This window comes from Pelodiscus sinensis, chromosome 3, assembly GCF_049634645.1.
Source record: "Pelodiscus sinensis isolate JC-2024 chromosome 3, ASM4963464v1, whole genome shotgun sequence".
Taxonomy (NCBI): domain Eukaryota; kingdom Metazoa; phylum Chordata; order Testudines; family Trionychidae; genus Pelodiscus; species Pelodiscus sinensis.
In genome coordinates, this window is record NC_134713.1 from 42,998,440 (window position 1) to 43,015,641 (window position 17,202).

Consider the following 17,202-nt stretch of genomic DNA (forward strand, 5'->3'; position numbering starts at 1 on the left):
GGACCTACCCGGCAGCGCCCCAACTGCTCTGTCTCAGGCGTCCAAATTCATCCTCTGTTGAAACTGATCAGTGGCTGATTCCAGGAAGCCCAGGGCAGAGCAACTCTGCCTCGGGCTTCCTGTACTCAGCCGCTGGTCAGTTTCAGCAGCAGCTGAATCTGGATGCCAGTTCCGACTTACATACAAATTCAACTTAAGAACAAACCTACAGTCCCTATCTTGTACGTAACCCGGGGACTGCCTGTACTCTCACATTTGGAAGCAAAGTGCCCACTCCTCCTTCTCCCTCTAAGGATTTGCTGTGTATTGCAGAGTCTGTGCCAGAATTATGCATTTGTAAGCATGTGCTGTGCCGGCTCCTCTGTCACAGCAGACTCTGATGCCGAGTCCTCATTCCCTCTCCCAGAGCTGCTGTGTGTGCAGCTTTGCTGAGAAGTGCTGCCAAGGTAGTGGGAGAAGTTGTCAAAGGTTCCCTCATCATTGGCTCTGTAACTTTTCATTTCCTTTTCTCCATTTCTCCTCACACTGGGCTTGCCATTCCACAGCACAAGTGTAAATGGATGGACTTCAGAGAAGCTAGAAGTACTGACCAGGTTTGATCCCAGACCCAGGCTAAAACCAGTGATGTCCGAGACAAAACTGGATAATGAGTCCCCTTCTTGTGGGAACTGGTCATCTGCTCCAGAATGGAATGATACTCGGGAGCCTTTGTCAATCCCCTCTGCTGACTATGATGATGAGGAATTTCTGCGATACCTTTGGAGAGAATATTTGCATCCAAAAGAATATGAATGGGTCCTGATTGCAGGATATATTGTTGTTTTCATTGTGGCTCTCATTGGAAACATCCTAGGTGAGTAGCACTCTGCATTTCTCCTCTGAAGAGTTGTAATATAACCTGTTTGCACGGATTTTCAGGCAGCCTATACTATGAATAAAAGGTAGGTGAGTTAACAGTGGCATCTGGGAACATTGTTTCTTGTATCCGAGAGTGAAAGTTAGATTTAGACAAACAGGGGACATGAATGTGTTTGTATCTGGCAGTTTATTTTGAAATTAAAATGGCTAACTCTTCATGTCATTTGTCATGCTTGGTATTTAAGAGGCTGGGAGCATCATGTTTTGAGAGTGTTAAAAGCAGCTCTTATCACTGTTTTCATTTAGAGAGCTACATTAAGACAGTCGGCTTTCTAGCTGTTTACTAACTAACAATTAGTCATGGTTGTAATTAGAATCCCCAAGAAACAAGCTCATCCAAACTAGGAAGGTTGTGTCAATGAAATGTTTGTTCTCTAATCTCTGTCCAGCTGGCAGTAGTGCTGAAATTCTCCAGCCCCATTCAGATCTTTGCAGACATATGTTTTCCTTCATGTGGTGCTGACAGCTGCTCTTGACAGCACTTCTGTGTCTGGTCATAATGCTGCTTTTCATTCAGAAATTCTCAAACAAGTTAGCAGAGTTTAACTTAGACATTTCAATGCAATGGCTATTTATACTCACCTGACAGGAGCACTCCAGGCACTGACAAATGTGGAAAGCAGATTAAATCAAGAACTTGTTCTTATATCAGTTGTTTGAATAGATTTCTATGCTAGGGTGAATGCTAGGGTTCAAGGATATAACTATGTAGAATGAAGCACTCCCAGCTTTCAGCCAGGGGGAGAAAGCAGACAAAAATCTCAATCTCTCTCTCTCTCTCTCTCTCTCTCTCTTTTCCTACTCTCACCCAAATTTCATTCATCTGTGAAGGAGGAGGAGGAAGGGAGGTAGTGCAGCAGGAAACTAAGAACACTGGCTGCTGCTTCATGCAGGGTTGCTCAGAATAATCTATTGGGAAAAAGTGCGGGGGACTTTGTTTGGGGGGACATGGAGGAGGGAACCTGGGGAATTTGAGGGAGGTGAACTGGTGAGTAAGGAAGGCAGAGAAAAGAGGAGGAAGGAATAGGAAGATGGAGGGATTTGAAAGTGAAGCAGAGCAAAGGGGAAGGTTGGAGGTTCTTTACCAGGTAGACTAAGAGAAAGAATGTCCAAGTGAGTGATGGAGGCAAGGAAGACATGAGGCAGGGAATGGAGAAAAGCAATATCATGAGTGAAAGTTAAAGTGAAACCTTAGGGCAGAAAGTCATGGGAATGTTAAGAGTCAAGATAGGGGAAAATGGGGATGGAGGAGTAACTGAGAATTTCGAAGTGAAACAACTGGGATATATTTGAGGTAGAGGGAGGGAGGAATGGTGCAGGGCCAGAGTGTGGAGGGAGCAGAAGAAAGAACAGGCAGGAATCTGGAGTATGGCAACAGTGAGAATTGTTGAAAAGCAAAGGCAGAAAGAGGATGAGGGGGGAAGGAAGGATGGGGGAAGAGGAGCTTGTGTATAAGAAACAGATTTAAATACAGAGAAGAGTGACTGGGGGAGATGGAAGATGGCTTTGGAATAAGGAGAAGAAGCTAGGGTGTTTGGGGAAGCTGGGAGTGACTGAAGAGAGAAAATGTGAAGGGATTTATCAGAAGCCAGTATCCTTAGAAGCTAAAAGTAGCTCTCGGGTAAAATAATGGAATAATTTAGGGAAATAACATATATAACTCTTTGGAATCTAACGTAAGCAGAGATTTTAAAAAAAACACTCCAGCAGTTATGTCCAAGGCTTCATTTCTAGGACAAATAAATCATGCCACACAACTAGTGGAGAATTAAGGCTACATGTAGGGACTGTGCTTAAAGTTCTTGAAACTACAGGGTACTGGACTCACGGGGGGATTAAAATGCCCAGATATCTTTTGGGTTCACTCACAACCAAACTTGCATCATCAGTGAGATGCTGAGTTACACAGGAAAGAGTTTTATAACCCAAGAAGTAAAAAATGCAGCCACAAGAGAAGTCATCTTGGACTAACTTGCTACCAGTTAGGAGGAAGTGATTAAAAATATGAGGCAAATAAAGAAACGATATGGTGTGTTTGTGAGCTACTTGAATTCAACAGTGTAATGAAGGGGTTAATAAAAGTATTAAAATATCCATTGATCAGAGTCAAATGGGAGGAATTATTCAAGTCATAATGGTAGAAAAAGACTGAACAATCTGAACATACCTCAATGAAGGCAGAACTTCTCGGGAAGTTAGTGGGGGAAGAAGAGACAAGAGGACTGGCAGGAACAAGACATGGCTACTATAATGAGAATGGAAAAGGGAGGAAGTCAACCAAACAAGACTGTATGGGCTGGCTGAAAAAATTGTGCCAGTTATGTGAAATAAGAATCTGAAAGGTGTTGGTCCTGTAACACACGTATTAGATGTAGTGTGACAAGGGAGAAAATTTCCGTATTGACTCTCATTTTAATTTTTCCCATGGTTTCCATTTTTTAGTTGTATAATTTCTCACTGGCAGTTCAGATACCCTAGCAAATTAAAATAACTACCATTCTAATGGATAATTGACATTTACATTCTGCAGTAACCACTTTTTAAAATAAACCCTTTTATGGATTCAGTACATTTCCCAATAGCCACATCCCCCCACATGTGGTACCCATTAATGGTCCCTAGACCACAGGTGGAGAAACTTCAACATTTTTATTTAAAAGAAACCACTAAGATGTTCCTGCATTAAGAATTAAAATAAAGTCCTATTTTCACCCTGTATTGTAGCTACCAGTGGTTAGCAGATTTCCATCATTTAAATGTTTTTCCCTCACTTTAGCATGAGTGTCTCTTGGACCATTTCTAAGGGTATGTCAACACTACCCCGCTAGTTCGAACTAGCGGGGTAATGTAGGCATACCGCACTTGCAAATGAAGCCCGGGATTTGAATTTCCCGGGCTTCATTTGCATAAGTGGGGAGCCGCCATTTGCATAAGTGGGGAGCCACCATTTTTAAAACCCCGCTGGTTCGAACCCCATGCAGCGCGAAGTGTACCAGTAGTTCAGAATAGGAAGCCTAATCCGAACTACCTAGTTCGAGCCCCGTGTAGCCGCGCTGCACGGGGTTCGAACGAGCGGGGTTTTAAAAATGGCGGCTCCCCGCTTATGCAATTGAAGCCCGGGAAATTCAAATCCCGGGCTTCATTTGCAAGTGTGGTATGCCTACATTACCCCGCTAGTTCGAACTAGGAGGGTAGTGTAGACATACCCATAAGGACATAAGATGTCATTGACACAAATCTTGTTTTTTAGTGGGAATTGGAGAACTGCAGCAACAACTGAAGAGATGCTGGATCTTTTGAGAGGACACTTTACAGGGGTGCTTGAAAATCCAGATTAATAAGCAGGAAGTGTTAGAATGTTTGAACAGTAAAATGCAGACATAAAAGTGGCTGGCTCTGCAAGCCTAAGATCATCTGAAGAAGGAATGGCTAGTGAAGTCTGAGATTTGGTGAATCTCATGCTAACTGAATTTTCCATTTTAAGTAAAACTATTTTGCAAAATCTTTTTCTGTAATTTAACACAATTATTTTAGTACTACAATTATAACATTTTTCTCTCTAAAGAGGAACTTGTGCAACTTGTGCTATGTATTAGAGATTGTAGAAAAAAAGTTAGGCTGTCCCAAGTGACTTGTAGCTACATATATTTGATGAAGTCCTTAGCTGGTGTATGATAGTATAGTACCCTTGTCTTCAATGAATCTACCACCACTTTACACAATTTGAAGATCTGACAGTAGTGCATTGTTATTAAATTTGGTTTCTTTTTTCATTTTTGTTTTTTATTCAGCAATCCTCATAACCAGAATAGAAACTCAATACAAATTCAGTTGAACCTTGGTCATGGTGCTAATCGTAGAGATAGGAGTAGCAGAAAATGAGAAACTTGGGAGACTCCTAAGATCTGAGTCCTCTCTCATTTGAATTACTTTCATGTTCATTTAAAACTCTTGGCTTCAGTGGACCTATCTTAGTGCAAGTGAAATCAATATCTGGTCTATAATCATTGGATGATTTGAAGCATAGAGCTATAGCTAAATCCACAGTTTGAATTAAAACCTTTGAGATGTGGTGCTATGAATCTCCTAGTTGGGAAAAAAAAGACAAGTGCTTATGTTAAATATTCTTGGAGAGAAGCTGATCTTGATATTGGAAATCAACAGAACTACACTTTTGGGCGACGTCTGCACTGCAAGCTTTTTGCGCAAAGAGCTGTTTTGCTCAAGAGTTCTTGCGCAAAAGGTCTTGCGCAAGAGCGTGTCCACACTGCCATGTGCTCTTGCACAAGGGATGTGCTTTTGTGCAAGAGCATCCATGACAGTGTGGACACTCTCGTGTGCAAGAAAGCTCTGATGGCCATTTTAGTCATAGAGGTTTCTTGTGCAAGAAACCCCTATTGCTCATCCACATTGCCTTGTTGCGCAACAGCTCTTGCTCAAGAGGGCTTATTCCTCATGGGGAACAGAATAACTCTTCTGCAAGAGACCCTCTTTTCTGATGCTCTACTGTAAATTTACTTGCGCAAGAACACATATGCAGTGTAGATGCTGTGCAAGTTTGTTCTGGTGCAAAAAGCCTGCAGTGAAGACGTAGTCTTTCAGGCTAGGGGCAGCTATGGGGACCCCCTGATCGGCCCTGCGGATGAGGCAACCAGGCAGTGTGGTGGCCACACACTCATCCCTAAGCCCCTCCACATCCCATGCCCTGAGCCCCCTTGACTGCAGTCCCCTGTTCTGGGCCCCTCCCATACCCAACCTCGTGCCCTGACTTCTGCACCTCCCACACTTCTGCCTGGAGCACCCCCACCTGACTCCCCTGCCCTGACTCCTGCATACACACCCTGTCCTAAGTCTCCCCAAACCTCTCATCCCTTTGCCCTTAATCCTGCATTCCCCCACATCGCTACCCCTGCCCTGAGCCCTCACAGACCCCAATCGCCTGCCCTGAGCCCCCTATATTCCACCCCATGCTTAAATTTCTTACATACACTGTTCTATCACACCCCCACAACTATCTGCCCTGATCCCTCCCCAAGGATGTGGGTGGGGGTGGGGGTGCGGGTGGGGAGAGGGGGTGTGCGTGCGCAATCTGACAGTATTATCTCTGAGGGTACGTCTACACTACAGCGCTAGTTCGAACTAACTTAGTTCGAATTAGTTAATTCGAACTAAGCTAGTTCGAACTAGCGCATCTAGAACTAAAAACTAGTTCGAACTAGCGTTTTGCTAGTTCGAACTAGCGCGTCCACACTGATTGGACGCAGGGGGGCATTTAAGGGCAGCTGAAACCGGTTCTGGCAGGGCATCAGGTCAGCAGTTGCTTTGTGTGGCTGCTATCTGAGGCTCGTGCTTAAAGGGACCCCCCCTGGACAGCCGGTTCTCAGCTTTTCCTGCTTGCTTGCCAACCTCGCCGAGGGACAGCAAAGCATCGGTCTCTGTGCCCGTCTGTGTCGGTGCTTCCCTTCGGGGGGGACCGCCGCAGGTGGCAACATGGAGCCACGGCTCGCCCTGCACCTTCTGGTGCACTTTCTGGACTTGCTGCTGCAAGCCTGCCAGCAATGGCTCGAGGCTGCCTGGCACCACCTGGGGAACGTCAGCCCCCTGCCTCTCCGCCTGGCCACCCTGGGGGCCGTGGAGGAGCCGCGGCGGCGCCCCGGCACCGGCGTGCCCCGCCGCATCTGGCGTCTGGACACCAGCAGTGACTGGTGGGACCGCATCGTCCTGGAGCGCTGGGACGACCGACAGTGGACCCAGAACTTTAGGATGAGGAGGGACACCTTCCTGGAGCTCTGCGAGTGGCTCGCCCCTGCCCTGCAAAGAAGGGACACTTGCATGAGGCCCGCCATCCCCCTCCAGAAGCGGGTGGCCATCGCCCTCTGGAAGCTCTCCACGCCGGACAGCTACCGATCCGTCGGGAACCAGTTCGGCGTGGGGAGATCCACTGTCGGAGCAGTGCTCATGCAGGTACGGCGCTCGTCGGCCACCGAGCCGGAGGGGTGGGGGGCTGCGAGGAGGGGATGGGCCGCCCAAGGGACAAAGGGGGGGGCGGGAGGAGGCGAAGGCACCCCGCACCGGAGGGGTCGGGCTGTCCCGGCCGTACTACACGCCGCCAGGGGGGTTGCTTCCGGGAGTGGGTCGCGGGGCACTGCCAGGGCACGCACGCTCCCAGCCACCCGGGCGCCCCACTGATTGACGCTTTGCTGTGTCTCTCTCCGCAGGTGGTCAAGGCCATCAACCGGGTGCTGCTCCGCAGGGTGGTCCGCCTCGCCGACCTGGATGCCGTCATCCGGGGATTCGGCGCCCTCGGCTTCCCCAACTGCGGGGGGGCCATCGACGGGACGCACATCCCCATCCGTGCCCCGGAACACCAGGCGTCCCGGTACGTGAACCGCAAGGGGTACTTCTCCGTCATCCTGCAGGCCGTGTGTGACCACCGGGGACAGTTCACGGACATAAATGTGGGCTGGTCCGGCAAAGCACACGACGCACGGGTGTACCGGAACTCCTCCGTGTGCCAGCGGCTGCAGGACGGGACCTTCTTCCCCGACCGCCACATCAGGGTCGGGGACGTGGACATGCCCGTCTGCCTGGTGGGGAATGCCGCCTACCCACTGCAGCCGTGGCTCATGAAGCCCTACACGGGGCACCTCAATCCCTCCCGCCAGGCCTTCAATAACAGGCTGAGCAGGGCCCGCATCGTGGTGGAGGGGGCCTTCGGGCGACTGAAAGCCCGCTTTCGATGCCTCCTCACCCGTCTGGACCTGGCCGAGCACAACATCCCTCCCGTGGTGGCGGCATGTTGTGTGCTCCACAATTTGTGTGAGCGGAAGGGGGAGGCTTTCCTGCCAGCCTGGATGGCTGAGGCTGACCGCATGGCTGGACACTACGGTCAGCCCCGCACCGCTGCTGTCCGGGAAGCCCAGCGGGGGGCCATCCGGATCCGGGAAGCCCTGCGGGAGAGCTTCCAGGTGGAGGAGGAGGAGGACTGACCTCTCCCTGCATGCCCCACCGGCGCCTTCTTCCACCCTACCCCCCCCTTCCCTTTTCCCCTCCCTACCTACTGTCAAATAAAGACACCTGTTTTTCAAACAAAAACGTCTGTTTATTTCACAGAACTGGGGTGGGGGAGGGAGGAATGAAGGTGGGAGAAGGGAGGGGGAATCCTGGGACGAGGGAGCTGGAAGGGGAGGGGAGGGAAGGGAGGAAGGGAAAGGAAAGCTCAGGGGTGGGAGTCCGGCTGCCTCTCCCGTCTCGCCACACTGCGGGTCCGGGGGCGTCGGTGGGGAATGGTTGTGGAGGGGGGGGGCAGAGAGGACAGGGGGTGTGGAGGAAGCAGGAGCGGAAGCAGGGGGAGCAAGAGGGGGAGCAAGAGGGGGAGCAAGAGGGGGAGCAGGGGGAGGAGGAAATGGAAAGCGGTCCAGCAGGCTCTGGAGGTGGCCTCGCAGGGCACGGCCCTGCTCCTCCAGGGCCTCCAGACTCCTCTGGCGCAGCCTGAGGTCCTCCTGGACCCAGTGGTCCTGGAGACGGAGCTGTCGGTCCAGGAACCGGAGATGCCGCCTCTGGTAGTCCTCCTGGTTCCTGGCTGTCCTGCTTGCCCGGGCACGGGCGGCTGCTGCAGGCGGTGTGGTGCGCCCTGCAGGCCCCGGTGCTGCAGCTGTGGTGCAAGAAGACCAGCGGTCAATTACCCCAGGGGCCCAGGTGTGTGAAACCCAGCTCCCCTCTGCAAGGCCAGGGCCCCTGCAGGATCCCCAGCTGCTGCTCCGTGGTGGGCAAGGCCCAGGCGCACGGTCCCGGGGCTCCCTCTCGCCCCAGCCCCCCGTACACATAAGGGGAACACGAGGGTACTCACAGGTGGACGCCTCCCCGGCCTCTGATGATGCAGGCGAGCGGCTCTGTGGGGTGCCTCGGGGGTCCCGGGTCCTGGGAAGGCTGGCGGCAGGCTCCTGGCCCTCAGAGCCCTCCTCCTCCTCCTCCGTCTCCAGGAGCGGTCCCTCTGCCCCGGGGTCAATCACGTCCCGGGGGGCAGGGACGGCATGAGGCCCCAGGATGCGGTCCAGGGCATGGAAGTGGGGGCAGGCCTCTGGGTCAGCCCCTGGCAGGCAGGCCCGGGAGTAGGACTGCCGCAAGTCCTTAATTTTGCAGCGCACCTGCTCCCGGCTGCGCTGGTGGCCCCTGGCAGCCAGACTGGCAGCCATGCGTCCGTAGACGGCCGTGTTCCGGTGGCTAGTGCGGAGATCGTGGACATTGGAGGCTTCCCCCCAAACCTCGATGAGGTCCACGATCTCCGCACTTGACCAGGCGGGCGCCCGCCTTTTGCGCCCCCGGGCAGGCTCCCGGGAGCCGCCAGGCTGGTCGTGGGGAGCAGTGGAGGGCTGGGAGCCCTCGGATGGCTGGCTCATTGTGTGGCAGGTGCAGGCTGTGCAGGCACGGGTGCTTGCAGCCTTGCAACTGGCACAAAGTGAGTAGCCAGCCCGTGGCCCTTTAAGGGCTCCGGGGCCGGGAGGGGGGCAATAGAGTTTCCCTGGTGTTGGCCAGAGTGGCCACCAGGGAAACCTGGGAAGCCTTAGCCTCCCACTAGTTTGAACTAAAGGGCTACACAGCCCTTAGTTCGAACTAGCTAGTTCGAACTAGGCGTTAGTCCTCGTAAAATGAGGTTTACCTAGTTCGAACTAAGCGCTCCGTTAGTTCGAATTAAGTTCGAACTAACGGAGCGCTAGTGTAGCACCTAGGAAAGTTAGTTCGAACTAACGGACGTTAGTTCGAACTAACTTTCTAGTGTAGACATACCCTGAGGCAATAGAACTGTTTTTCCTTTTACACCAAATTTCCAAGGGTACCGGTCACTGCTACAGCTAGACTGTTCCCTGTCAATAAGCTAAAAAGTTCCTCTGCGGTATGATGTATTTAAATTGAGCAGACCCTCTGTGAATACCATTACCAATCTCAACCTGTCTGGCACACTAGATCTTACAGACTTTCAACGACTCCATTTGTGGGGAGAGGAGTTAAGCAGACACTCCCTGAGCTGCTTCTCTCCCAGCCCACAAGTTCAGAACTTAAAATGGAAATGGAAATGAGATCCAGGTTGGCACTGCGAACATGTCTGCACTGCATCTGGGAGTGAGTCTCCCAGTCTGGGTACACAGACTTGCACTCATGGGCTCATGCTAGTGTAAGGCCAGCAGACACCAATTGGCTGTGGTCAGAATTGAATCTTGGAGCTTTACAGCTTAGTGCAAGTGTTTCCACTGCATGAGCTACAGGCCAGCTGGCTCATAGCTAAGGCTGTAGAGAAGATTCATTATTCATTCTGCAAGTGGTGTCATTGCCACTTGATGGAATGGTACACCGCACCCAAAAGTTGTGTGGGTTACATACTTCTAGCTGAGGAAGAGTGACCTGAGCTTCAGAAAAAACAATGAAGTGTTCTGTGGCACCTTAAAGACTTCCCAGTTGAAATTCCAGACGAGTCCTCAAATGCCAGCAGTCCCTTGTCATCTGCAGACCAGGTCAAAACTGGCACTGCTGGAGCTTAGTGTAAGCACCTCTACCACATAAGCTAAAAGCCAGCTGGCTCTTAGCTAAGACTCATTATTCTCCCTGTAAGTGGTCACAGTGCCATTAGATGGCATGGTACACAACACCCAGAAAGCTTGTGGGTTATATTACCACACTGAGAATAGCTGTCCAGGTGCATGTGCTTTGGTTGGAATTCAGGCTGCCAAGCCTGGGGGAGTTGTAGTGACAAAGCAACACTCACCTTGATATTTTTAGAGCACTATCATATGCTCTGCTAACTCAGGGTACGTCTACACTACAGTGTTAATTCACTTATCTTAATTCAAAATAGTTAATTCGAATTAAGTTAATTCGAATTAACGCGTCTACACACAAAATGCAGTTTGAATTAGCATTTTGCTAATTCGAAATACTGCATCCACACTGACTGGACACAGAATCGGATTTCAGGTCAGGCAGGGCATCAGGTCAGGAGTATCTGTGTATAGCTGCTGCCTGAGGCTATCTGACGCCTGTGCTTAAAGGGACAACCCCTCCATCCCCCAGGCAGCTGGTTCTCATGTGTCCCTGCTTGCTTGCCTGCCTTGATGAGGGACAGCAAAGCATTTGTGTCTCTGTATGCTCTGGTTGCCCTCACTTGGGACACCACAACACTCTGCAACATGGAGCCAGAGTTGCTCCTGGGCACTCTGGTGCTTCTCGTTGACGTGTTGCTGCGAGCCTGGCTGCACTTTCTGCAGGCTGCCATCCCGGAGGTCCATCAGTATTCAGGAGGCCCTGTGGGAGAGCTTCCACCCTGAGGAGCACTAAGAGTCTCCCTGGTGTGCCCCACTGGGGGCTTGTGCCTCATTCCTCCCTCCTTCCACTTACTCCTCCCTAACTCCCCTTCCTGATGTCAAATAAAAACACATTTCTTGTCAAAAACAAACTCTCTTTATTGTCCAAAACTGGGATGGGAATGAGGGTGGGAGAGAGGAGGGGAAAAACTGGGAGGAGGGAGCTGGAAGGTTGAGGCAAGAGGAGAAAGGGGGAGGAGAAGCTTAAGGTTGGGGGTCTTGCTGGACAAACTTGATTTTTATGCAAACCTGCTCCTGGGTTCACATGTGGTCTTTGTTGGCCAGGCTGGCAGCTTTCCTTCCATAGCTTTCCTGCATTCCTCTGTCTAGTGCGGAGATCATGGACATCCCCCCCAAACCTGAGTATGGTCCACCCTGATCTCCACCCTGGTCCAGGAAGGTGCCTGCCTTCTCCAGGCCCTGGCAGACTCCTGGGAACTGGCAGGCTGCTCCTGGGGAGTGGTGGAGTGCCGGCTGCCAGTGGCTTACTGGCTCATGTTTTGAGGCCACTGGGTCAGGGCAGTGAATGCTGGCTCTGGGCCGGCAGGCTTGGAGCTGGCACAGGCACTGAGACCAGAGTCAACCCCTTTAAGGGCTCTGGGGCTTGGGGAAGGGAGAAGAGTTTTCTTGTTTTGGCCCAGAGTGGCTACCAGGGGAAACTGGGAAGGCCGGAGGCCCCTTATTTCAGAATAAGCATCTACACAGCTCTTATTCCAAATTAGCTAATCTGAGTTAGGCATTATTCCTCATAGAATGAGGTTTAACTAACTCGAATTAAGCACCCCGCTATTTTGAATTTAATTTGAAATAGCAGTTTGCTTGTTTAGATGCTATGGAAGTTAATTTGGAATAATGGCTGTTATTTTGAATTAACTTTGATGTGTAGACATACCCTCAGATCCATAGACCAGACTGGCAGGTTCATTCCCGGATACACTGTATACATACCCTGAAGGGTTGAATAGCCTGGCTCATCACTTGGCCAGAATACTGCTTGTCCATAACAAACCCTATAGCAGCTCAGTCCAGAAGTTAGCAAGCGCCTGTGGGGCTATATTTGAAGTCCAATACAGTTCATGATCAAATGATTAAATAACTATTTTCTATAATTTTTCTAAAAATAAGGCCTTGCATTCTTCCCTCATTGACTGATAGTATTATAATTATTTTATCTCCTGTGTTACTGTAGTTCAAATCAGAGACATTATTAAACTCTTGTTTTGCCATCACTACCAATTTGATTATTTCTCAGGGATTGTAATAATTTATACACTGTTCCCTTGGGCATCTGTGTCTTGATTAATTGTTATTCAGTAATTTAGACTCTATCTTAATTTTACTTTGACAGTTAGATCAACCGATAATAAAATAATCTTAATAAATTATATATTTACAAATGAGCACAGATGCAATATGAATGACAGAGAACCATATTAGGCTCTGATGATCAATTCACTTTGAGGTATGTCCATCTACATTTTCATTTAATCAGAAGTAGCATTTTTTGACTCTTCTTACATTTTGCATCTGGGTTTTTTTTTTTACTCGTCTTTCTTTGTAGGGATTTGTGTGTCAATATTGTTTTGTGCAATTTGTGATATGCCATCCTGTGTAGATTTATTTAGCTTTGATTGCATGGATAAATTCAAAAGGACCATTTGTCTCTGGATTTTAAATTGATGGTATTGCTTTTAATTGTTTCCTAATACAAGATGTTTATCATGTGCTGATTACTGAGGAAGATTTAACAGTCATACTGATGCAAACAAGGATTCTTTAGCTGAAAAGTTTGCATTATTATTACTTAGGAGTCTATGAGTCTATTACTTCAACCTGTTGCCCACTGTCAAGTTGGCATATAGAGCAAAAATTATCTTAACCGTCCCCCTCCCCCAAATCATTTACTGTGATCCTGAGCAATAAGGAACTGGGAGTGTTGTGTGTGATAAAAGTCACTTATTCACCTGCACATGCTCTGTAGAAAAAATGTCCATAACCTTCTTAAAGGAAAACAAACCATGGCCAAAGCCTATGGTTTTGTGTTGCAAGATGTTTTTCTCCTAATGATGTATGAAAAAGGAGTGTTGTCCCTGTCTGTGCATACAAATACAGTCTGTGTTGCTGCCAGAATGGGGTTGTTGCTCTTTGCTATTTTACAGCTTATTTTTTTCTAAAGGGGTGCAAGATGGATTCCCACTTTCCAGTCATCTTCTACCCTTGTACCATGAGTGTCTGCTTCTGCTGATGTAGTTTGCTGCTTCATTCTTCCTCTGTATTTAGCCCAACAGGAATCTCACACTCCAGAACTGATTGCTGTTTACAGGCAATGAGCTCTTGGTTGGTTCTCCAGGTGCAGATGCTTTAGCAGTAATTAGATAATCATTGCCTCATCATATATATTGTAGCCCCGTGTCTGTGAGTCTGTAATGCCAAAATGCTGGCTGTTCCTTCTGGGCGGCGCTGTTGCCTGAAATGCTGGCTGTTCCCTCTGGGCAGCGCTGTTGCCTCCCTGGCTGTTCCCTCTGGGCAGCACTGTTGCCTGAGTCACATTCTTCGCCTCCCACCTTGGCGCTCGGCTGACTTCTGCGCTGCTCAGCTGGGCCGCCATGGGGGAGCAAGCAGTGCAAGTGGCCGTTTGTGCACCGCGGTCCCCATGCAGCACCTCCATGCTGCATGGGGAGCATGGGGCCCAAACGGTCACTTGTGCTGCTTGCTCCCCCGCGGTGGCCTGGCTGAGCAGCGCAGAAGTCAGCTGAGCGCCATGGCAGGACGGGGAAGGGGGCGGGGCAGTGACGTACACGGCCAGGGGGCAGGGCCTGGCTGTGTATGTTACTGCCCCACCCCCCTTCACATCCTCCTTCGCCTCCTGCCATGGCGCTCAGCTGACTTCTGCGCCGCCCAGCTGGGCCACCGCGGGGGAGCCCAAATGGCCGCTTGCTCTGCTTGCTCCCCTGCAAAAGCCTGGCTGAGCAGCGCAGAAGTCAGCCGAGCACCATGGTGGGAGGCGAAGGGAGACAGGGCGGTGACGTACATGGCCAGTGGGCGGGGCCTGGACGAGCGTGCATCCCCGAGGGAGACAGAGAAGAGTGGAGAGAGAATGAGAGGCAGGAGGGGGAGAAGAGAAAGAGAGAGATGGAGAGATAGGCAGGAGGCGGAGGAGAGCCGAGAGAGAGGGGGGGAGGCAGTAGAAGGAGGAGAGAGAGAGAAAGAGACACGGAGCGAGAGACCGGAGGCTCAGGAGAGAAGACCGACATGGAGGAGAGACCTGGAAATCCCGTCTTATGACGGGCTAATTGGCTAGTCTTTATATGAAACATCCATATACAAGCTGCATGTTTACACATGTAACCCCCCCCCCCCCAAGGAGATTACCTAGATTCCTGGGGCTCTGTCTCCTGGCAGCTCAGGGAGAGGTACACTGTCCCTGGTAGGGAGAGGGAGCCAAGGCAAACTTAGAGTCTGCCCGGCAACCAGTAGGTAGTAAGATGCCCCTCCCAGGGAGATCAGGAAAGGGGAGAAGCCATTTTTTTGAGTCAGTCTGGAGCCAGCCAGGGTAAGGGCAGGACTGGGTGTGTGGGGAGTTGGTAAGCCCCAGGCCTGCATGCAGGGTTCCCCCTGAGAACTGGCCTTCAGGAATCTGAAAGCAAGATCTCTCAGCTGGGTTCTTCCTTCTCCACTGATGATTCCCAGTTTGTAGAATTTGCTAGAACCCCCCCCCCCCCCCCCCCCAAGCCAGGCTGAGTTAACCCTCCAGTTCCCTAGGTGAGACCAGTCCCCACACGGTCAGCTCTGCTCTGTCTTCTAGTTCAGGGCTGCTGCCTGCTCTGTGTGTGTCTGGATGCTGGGCTAGGAGACTACAGTTTGGATTTTAGTACAGTTGTATAATCTGCATCTTGAGCCTTGCACCCCTTTGTGGTGAGGGGAAATCCTGGGACCAAAGCAGCCTGATTACTGCCTGAACAGGATCCCTGCTGGCAGAGACCAGCCCCTCTGCAGTGACTGAGGAGTCCAGAGTCATCTCTGAACCGGCAGATCATTCATAGAGTTTGTGAGTGCACCATCTCTTAGGGTACGTCTACACTACAGCGCTAGTTCGAACTAACTTAGTTCGAATTAGTTAATTCGAACTAAGCTAGTTCGAACTAACGCATCTAGAACTAAAAACTAGTTCGAACTAGCGTTTTGCTAGTTCGAACTAGTAAGTCCACATTGAGTGGACTCTGAACAGGGCTTAAGGATGGCCGGAAGCAGTGCCGGCAGGGCATCAGAAGAGGACTTAGAGCATGGAGATACTGTCTCAGGCTAGCCGAGGGCTGCGCTTAAAGGGTCCCGACCCCCACCCCGGACACACAGTTCTAAGGGGTGCCCCGCTTGCAAAGAAGTTCTGGCTTGGAGTGCCCTGAGTGCCCACACTGGGCACATCACACCACTCGGCCATCAGCCCGGCTGCACTTGCCGCAGGCTGCCATCTGGGGAGAGGGAGTAATTGGGGGGCTGCAGGAGAGCTTCCACCCCCAGAAGCCCGCAGAGCCAGCCCAGTCCTCCCCATCGGGGGCTCGTACCCCATTCCTCCCTCACCTCCTTCCACTTGCCCTTCCCTAGCCCCCCTTCTTCTTAATGTACAAAATAAAGATAACGTTTCTTCCAACATTGACTCTGTCTTTATTGAAAAAAACTGGGGGAGACTGGGAAAAGGAGGTGGGAGAGGGGAAGAGAAAGGCTGGGAGAGGGGAGGGCAACTAACATGATCAGGGGTTGGGAACAGGTCCCAGATGAAGAGAGGCTACAGAGACTGGGACTGTTCAGCTTAGAAAAGAGGAGACGGAGGGGGGACAGGATAGAGGTCTGTAAAAGCAGGGGTTGGGTGGAGAGGGTGCATTCAGAAAAGTTCTTCATGAGTTCCCATAAAGAAGGACTAGAGGACACCAAAGGAAAGGAATGGGTAGCAGGCTTGAAACTAGTAAGAGAAAGTTGTTGTTGACAAAGCAAATAGTTAACCTGTGGAACTCCTTGCTGCAGGAGGCTGTGAAGGCTAGAACTAGAACAGAGTTTAAAGGGAAGTGAGATCAAGTCATGGACGTTGGGTCCATGGAGTCCTATTAGCCAGAGGGTAGGAGTGGTGTCCCTGCCCAAAGTTTGTGGAAGGCTGGAGAGGGATGGCACGAGACAAATGGCTTGGTCATTGTCTTCGGTCCATCCCCTCCAGGGTCCCTAGGGTTGGCCGCTGTGGGCAGACAGGCTACTGGGCTAGATGGACCTTTGGTCTGACCCAGTACGGCCATTGTAAGCTCAGGGCTCAGTGTCGGGGGTCTCAGTGGACCCCCTTGATTTTCATGCACACCTGGTCCTGGGTGGCCAGGCTGGCAGCTCTCCTGCCCTAGACGGCCACTTTCCTGTGCCTAGTGCGGAGATCGTGGACGAGGTCCACGATGTCCGCACTAGCCCAGGAAGGTGCCCGCCTCTTGCGGTCCAGGGCAAGCTCCCGGGAGCCGCCAGCCTGGTCCCGGCAAGAGGGGGTGGGCTGGGGGGCATCGGGTGGGTGGCTCTGTGCCGTGCCAGGTGCAGGGTCTGCTAGCTGGGTGCTGGCAGGCTTGCACCTGGCACGGGCACCGTAGCCAGCCCGTGCCCCTTTAAGGGGTCCGGGGCCGGGAGGGGGGCATAGAGTTTCCCTGGTGTTGGCCAGAGTGGCCACCAGGGAAACCTGGGGAGGGCTAGCCTCCCACTAGTTCGAACTAAAGGGCTACACAGCCCTTAGTTCGAACTAGCTAGTTCGAACTAGGCGTTAGTCCTCGTAAAATGAGGTTTACCTAGTTCGAACTAAGCGCTCCGCTAGTTCGATTCAAATTCGAACTAGCGGAGCGCTAGTGTAGCGCATAGGAAAGTTAGTTCGAACTAACGTCCGTTAGTTCGAACTAACTTTCTAGTGTAG

The 17,202-nt window shown here is 51.0% G+C and overlaps 1 protein-coding gene across 1 annotated transcript in view; it reads left to right on the forward strand.

Annotated features, from left to right (window-relative positions):
* Window positions 1-302: 302 nt before the first annotated feature.
* HCRTR2 (hypocretin receptor 2) overlaps window positions 303-17,202 on the forward strand; it is a 68,103-nt gene continuing 51,203 nt past the window's right edge. The window contains exon 1 of the mRNA XM_006110969.4: window positions 303-853. Within this exon, the coding sequence (XP_006111031.2) occupies window positions 625-853 (229 nt within the window). The 5' untranslated portion in view covers window positions 303-624. The remainder of the gene's footprint in view (window positions 854-17,202) is intronic.